This window comes from Lolium perenne, chromosome 4 (assembly GCF_019359855.2).
Source record: "Lolium perenne isolate Kyuss_39 chromosome 4, Kyuss_2.0, whole genome shotgun sequence".
NCBI lineage: Eukaryota > Viridiplantae > Streptophyta > Magnoliopsida > Poales > Poaceae > Lolium > Lolium perenne.
The window spans coordinates 119,097,708-119,105,174 of NC_067247.2; the positions used below are offsets into that span (position 1 = coordinate 119,097,708).

The 7,467-nt window shown below is 44.5% G+C and overlaps 1 protein-coding gene across 1 annotated transcript; it reads left to right on the forward strand.

Annotated features, from left to right (window-relative positions):
• The first annotated feature begins 1,526 nt into the window (after positions 1–1,526).
• Positions 1,527–2,368, forward strand: LOC127293741 (fasciclin-like arabinogalactan protein 1). The gene has a single exon (XM_051323387.2). It carries the CDS (start codon positions 1,622–1,624, stop codon positions 2,366–2,368), a length of 747 nt encoding a protein of 248 aa, XP_051179347.1. The 5' UTR covers positions 1,527–1,621.
• Positions 2,369–7,467: the final 5,099 nt, after the last annotated feature.

Genomic DNA, 7,467 nt, shown 5'->3' on the forward strand with positions numbered 1-7,467 from the left:
CCGTATATAGCACCGTACTACTGGTGAGTGGAGAGCAGCTAGGTGAACATTCATGTACAAGCTAATCCACGATGACCACAAAACATATATAGATGCAGTGGGATGCATGCTAATCGGCTAATTTCATGCGACGGAAAAAACTTGATCGACTGAGCCTTTACACTCCTCTCTCCCCCACCACCGTCCGTCACCGTGCATAAATAGTCCACTCGACTTTGCCTACTACCAAAAAATACTCGGCAAAATGCAAACAACTAATCGGAAAAAAAATTAGGTTAAGGCTAAGTTGGTAAAGTGTATTTGCTGAGTGTAGTTCCACGGACACTCGGCAAAGGGCTTTCTCATGTGTCCAAGGTTGACAATTGAGAAAGAAAAGTTTTGGATCATTTGGTAGAAGTTAACAACGCTATCTTTGCCGAGTGTCTCTGTTAGACACATGGAAAAGACTGGTTTTGCCAGGTGCAGCCATGTAGCCTCTCTCTTTTCCGAGTGTCAAGGTGACATAAATGGTCTAAGTTTGCCTAGTGCCGTTGTGGACATACATGGCAAAGGGTTGGACATCTAAGACGCTGCCACGTGGCCCTCTCTTTGTTGAGTGCCGCCAATAACAATACACGGAAAATGCACCCTCTTTTCAGATTGTCCCTTTTAAATCTTGTCAAGCTGTCTTGTAACAAAGCCGGGATCTACCAACTAGTGTGTGGACTTTTGGTGTACCATTGGATGCACATACAAATTAGTGTTGATGTAGGGTAGGCGGAGTTCCCCCAACTCCAAAACAAGTCCACCCCGCGACCAAACCGAAATAAAAGTAAGACTCACAAATGCAATGTATCTAGTAAATACCATGGAAATACGTATAATTTTTTGGATTTTCATCTTGAGACAACATACGTACCACACTACATGCTACAAAAGCAAACAAAAGTAGTCGATGTGTGACATGTTGTCAAGCTGTCTTGAAACAAAGCGGGCATGGACCAACTAATGTGTGGACTTTCGGTGTACCATTGGATGCTCATTTGATATTTGGATGCAATGCAACCACCAAGAAGCAACCAAGTGTAGTTATGCCGGGAATCCTATTTCCTGATGAAGTAGTAGTTTTGTAACCGTCCAAGATCAATATGAGTACCAGACAGTAAGCTAGAGTTTTGTAAAAGGAACGCAAATACACCGAGGCCCACTAGCTTCTTCAGTTCTCATCTAATATTAACGCTTGCGTGCTGTATATATATAGCAGCATACCACTGGCGAGCTGAGAGCATCTAGGTGCACATACAATGTGCAAACTAATCGATGATGACCACAAAACATATATAGATGCAGTGGGATGCAGACACGACGTCCCAGTTCAGTAGTGATTAGGACGAATATATTGAGATAACATGTGCGAGCTAATTCAGTGATGAAACCAAGAACACATATAGATGCACAAACACACTCGACCGACACGTATAGGCTCCCCACTCCCTTCGTCGCAGTTGCCCTCTCCGTCCGTCACCTTGCATAAATAGTCCACTTGTCCTAACCAGTAGCATAGCAACTCCACTCCACTGATCCTCCCCCTCTCTAGCTCGCTGCCGCTTAGCTAGCTCTGGGACTTCGCGATCGACGCGCAATGGCGGGATTAGCGGCACCTGTTCTGATCGGCCTTCTGCTCTTCGCGTCAGGAGCCACCGCCGCCGGTGACGACGAGCTTCCACATCTTCAGGTCCCAGGCACCGCCGACTCGGGCCTTGGCCACGGGTCCGACGCGCCGCTACCGCCGCTGCCTCCGCAGGGGCAGCTCATGGACATCATGTCCACGGGTGGCTGCGTAAGGTTCGCGGCCCTAGTCGCCGCGACACCGAACGTCAGCGACGTCTTCCAGCAGCGCCTCGTACCGGGCGGCGGAGGGCTCACCCTCTTCTGCCCCGACGACAAGGCCGTCGACTCCTTCGAGCCGACGTTCCGAGCCCTCGCCCAGAGCGACCGGCTGGACGTCCTCCTGCACCACGCCACGGTGGGGCGCTACGTCCGGGCGCAGCTGGCGGGCTTCGACTGGGTGGCGGTGCGCACGCTGGCGGCCAACAGGAGCCAGAGCATCACCCTCCGCGACGACGGCAAAACGGTGTGGCTGTGGAGGTCGTGGCAAGGCGGCGCGGCCAGGGTGATCAAGACGGTTTCGGAGGAGGAGGCCCCCCTCGCCCTCGCCGTGTACGTCGTCGACGCCGTGCTGCTGCCGGGCCATCTGCGACAGAAGCTGGATGGAGGGTACTTTGCCTGGTTGCACATGCTCATCCCGGTCTCACTACACCACGGTATAGATATAGGGGCACTTGTCCTAGTGGCACTTGTCAAAGTGCCCCTAATAGTAGCCAATTAGTGGCACTTTTCCAAAGTGCCCCTAATTGTATACCTATTGGGGCACTTTTCAAATGCCCCAATATGTGTATACCTACTAGGGCACTTTTTGAAGTGCCCCAATAGATGCATACCTTTTGGGGCACTTTTAAATGCCACAATTGATCATTTGGGGCACTTTTTCAAATGCCCCAATATGTGTACACCTACTAGGGCAATTTTTGAAGTGCCCCAATAGATGTATACCTTTTGGGGCACTTTTAAATGCCACAATTGATCATTTGGGGCACTTTTTCAAATGCCCCAATATGTGTACACCTACTAGGGCACTTTTTGAAGTGCCCCAATAGATGTATACCTTTTGGGGCACTTTTAAATGCCACAATTGTTCATTACTGGGATAAAACAATGCTATAGCTAGCATATAGTTAACAGGGATATAAACATAACATTAGCATATACAAACATCCTATATCAGCCACCAGTAGCATTGGTAATCCTATAGTTAACAGGGATTGTCAACTATATACTAACATTGCAGTTCATTAAGACTTCAAAGCTGATAGAAAGAGGAAAAGCTGCACATGGAAGCAACATTCCATACACATATATACTAACATTGCATAGTAGCAGTACTTAACAGTAGCATAGACACATAGCAGTTCATTTCTAATAGTCCATACTTAGCAGTACTTAACAGACACTTAACAGTCGGTACTTAGCAGTCCATTACTTAACAGTCCATTACTTAACAGTCCATTACTTAACTAGATTACTTAACAGTCCAACATTTCAAACTAGCACAACAGTGCTATGAGAAATGCTACCACCAAACCAAAATGTTACCACTGGCACCGTTGGCACCGTCTTCATGCTTCCAGGGGGTCGATGAGAAGCCAAGGGTAATGGCCCTTCTTATCGACAGAGAAGCAGAAGATGTAGACGCAACCTTCTTCTAAGCCGAACCTCCTTACAGCCTTCGCCCAGCCACTTGTCAGCATTGCCCTCTTTAGATCTATTCCTAGCCTCATCTTGACATTGTAGTACTTTTTATATCCCGCACATTGGACTGGTAGCTCAATTGCATCACTGAGGAACTTCTTGAGGTACCTCTCTGTGAACTTTGCAGAAAATTCCTTGCAAAATAGAAACATTTGAGAATCATTAGGAAAGATTATTTGTATTCTTCCTAAAGTACTAGTATATTTGTCTGCTTCTTTACATCAGGAGAAGAGGCACAACTAAAATTACACAATTTGAAGAAAAAACAAGATTATATAAATAGAGATTGTCTGTCATATATAAACTACTAGAACAATGTCACCTAAGAAAACAACAGATCAACAAGTAGCACATGATCACCTAAGGAAACAAAACAGATCAACAAGTAGCACATGATCACCTAAGGAAACAACAACACTAACAAACCCTACAAAAGCTGAGTGTAAAGCGGCAGTTATAACTACTGGTAGTAAATTAGTAATTAGTAAGTGATGATTGAACATGCACAAGGCAAATATAGATTTAATCGATATTGGATTTGTAAAATCTATATTTAAGCAAGATGACATACTAACACAGGAATAACAGTACCAATGTCTGCTTCCAACAAGAAAAGTAAATCTCCAACTGCATGCCCAATATAAACATTTTTGAAGCAAAAAGCTTTATACAGAGTGGGGGCATGAATCAGATCAAAGCACCACAAAGTAGCAAACTAGCAGTACCTAGTATTTTTTCAGAAATTATGCAAGGAGTTAAAATTAGTACACACCATTTTGCAGTTCTTTTGAATGACAGAAGATTTGCTCATCCTGTACACATAGTACTTGATTGGTTTTCCTGGGAACTGACGAACCATCTTTGTGAGGGCCTTGCATTGGTCTTCATTGAGTACTAGATTGTTTCCCCAAACACAGTGCTTATCAAACTCCTCGTTGCCAGTTATACGCGGTCCTGCAGATAATAGTTGTACATATTTGTGTGAGAGACATATCCGTTTATCTCGTAATCGACATATTTGTAGGCATGTGAAGACACATACCCCTATGAACCACCACATGCTGCTGCACCGGGACGTCCATGACCGAATCACTCATGTCCATCTGCATCTCCTCTTCACCATCAGAGAGCACGATAGGATTTAACATCGTGCTCCCCACCTCCATCTCTGAAATGTAGCAAGGTATTAAATAAAACAATGTTGAATTGATTTTTAATAATATATTAACATACATGGTTTTGTACATATTGTGCAAGCTGAAAAAATGAGCTCTACAATTTTAAAGATGCTAGCCAAGCATTACGTGCAAGGCGACATCAATGAAATAAATAGCTATATGAGATAAAATGTGGCTGAGATTATTAGTGATGCTCTGCCAAAAAAATGGGTTGGTTTGGCATAAATATCTACACTCAGGAGATCCCTGCTGTGCCAGGAAGCACATCATGGTCATAGATTCTATCTGTACAAGCTATGAGCATAAGGCTTTAAGACAATCTCTTTCTCTGCCAATGTTTAGTTGATTTAAATTTTACAGTTAACCATGAAGCAGCTTAAGATCACACACACATACACACTAGTAGTTCATCCACGCAGATGCGTAAATATGGCATTCAAACAGGTACACACATATATGCAGCAACTTGGCCAAGCACCTATAGCAGCAGCAGTGGTATAAGTAATTTGGACATGAACCATTGTTATAAGTAATATGGTATTTCATAAGATGCAGTCATCAGGACATGAACCATTGCCAAGAACATATCAAGTAATTTTGAAATCACTTGGTCCGGACTAACTATTTGCTTATTGACATTTACTTTGGATGGTTATGTGTTTTTTAATGTGCTTGCCAAGAAATAGCATAAATTAAAAAAAAACACATAATCATCCGACGAAGTCCTATCTTTGTTCACGGCAGTTCTATATGGTCGCAACCTTTTTAAGATTATGTACCCCATGATTTCGCTACTAATACCATGCACCCATCTCCTTTTTGTTACTGCTAGGTAGTCCTATTTCTCTGTCTATTATTAGTTTAGTGATAGTAGATATTGTAGATAAGCCTCGGCAAAACTTGTATTGCACAGGTTCCTTTAGTTCGATTCAAATCTAGATTCAAATCTCTAATCTGTTACAACTGAAAGATTCAGAGTTCACCAGCCTAAGATCACTCAAAGTGCCAAAGAATGTACTGATTGGAACCAAATCTGCCAGAGAATGGGGATGAGCAGCCAACCAAATCTAGAATGCATGAGCCTAGGATGGGGATGAGAAGCCAACCTGAGCTGCGTGGTCGTACCCGCTCCTCACCCGCCCCGGTGGAGATCGCCGCGCTCGATGTCGCCGCGCCTTCTCCTCTTCGCCGGACAGAACGAAGAACCCTAGTAATGAAGAGACGAAAGGGGATAAGAGAGTGCGAGGAGGCATATATATTTTCGTTCTTGCAAAACAAACCCTCAGGTATTTCTGTATCAAAATTGCACCCTTCCACCTTCTCACCTTCCACTAGACAAACCCTCAGGTATTTTCCTTATTGTTTCTGGGTTTCATTGCAAACTTCGCCACCTTCCCAATTTCCGACCAGAAATCCCCAAATTTCTCCGCGACCTCCGCGTCACCTTCCGACCAGGAATCCATGGCGCCACCTCCGCGTCGGTTCCACCCGTACCTACGTGCTCCATGGAATCCTCCGCGCCTTAAGTCGCCGCCGGCGCAGGGCCTCCCCCAGCCGCAGCTTCAGCCACCTGCGCGGCCACCTGCGCAGCATCCGCCTCCGGCGCGGCCTCAGCAACCTACGCCTCCTCCACCGGTGAGGAATCTGCCACCGACGCGTCGTCAGCCACCCGCGCAGCCTCCTCCACCACCGCATGGGTCTTCCACTCCGGCTCCGGGATCTTCCACGCTGTAATTCTTTGATTATTTACATTTTACAGCTGTTCACCTTGCTGGGTAGTAAAATTGATCATGTTTGGTACCATGTTGTTTTGTTAGATTAATGATTGGACACATTGTTTGGTTTCCTCAAGGATGCGTGAATACCAATACCATCAAACCATTCCCTATATGTGTTGCAACAGTTAAATCATTTAACCATATAGAACTGCCTCTACAACCATCATCTAATTAAGTTTAGCCATTGGATTTTATTTACATATTTTTTATCCATGGAGGTACTTTTTAGTTGTGTATCTATTTTAGGTGAATTATTTGCATGTGTTGAATTGTAAGAACTGTCATCCGCAAGGAAATGCAGAAGGACCATATCCCTGTAGACTATTTCTGTAGCATCTGTTGTGAACTCCCTTCCACCTTGCCCTTGTGCCGCTGTTGTTTGTGATGAATTATGGTTTTTCTTGTAGCACTAAATATTATGTAGTTTATGTTTTAGAGTTGTATATGTATAGCACTGTTCAACTTATAAGAGGAACATTGTCCTTAGGCATATAAGTAGATTCTTGTGTACCAGTGTTTTGACAACTTCTAGAACTTGATTTGATATATGTTTACACTCTCCATAACCCCTTCATGGTTAATTCTTAATTAATTGATTTCTGGGGCACAAACTAATTAAGAAACAGATTAAAAGTGGTGCAATGCAGCAAGTTGTACAAAAATTAAGGATCACCTTTTGCATTACTGTAAAGCTACCTCTGGATCATTGTTCTTTTGTCGCTCACCCATGCACTTTTAGGAAATATATTGTAGTATGATTATCATACAATATCAGTTGCACACACGGCACAGTATCTCACTATGTACACTCTGTCAACATGATCACTATGTTTCCTATTCAGACACCTTCACAATGTGATCACTTAAAAGAAGCTGACATGACAATGAAAAATGCAGGGTTTCACCGGCGCAGCCTCCTCCGCCGGCGCGGCATCCTTCACCGACGCGTCCTCAGCCACCCGTGCATCCTCCTCCACCGGCGCGGCCTCCTCCACCGGCGCTCCCCCAGCCACCTGCGCAGCATCCTACACCGGCGCGTCCTACTCCAACAGCGCAGGAGATCATGTATGCCTCCCTTCTCTCCTCCTGCTAAAGTGCAACATTCGTTTAGATTTCAAACTTTGTTGTTATTTCTTATGTGACTACTCCCACCACTTCATTAT

What these genes read in the sequence shown, in the direction of transcription:
- LOC127293741 (XM_051323387.2), top strand. Translation starts at nt 1,622, where the DNA reads ATGGCGGGATTAGCGGCACCTGTTCTGATCGGCCTTCTGCTCTTCGCG.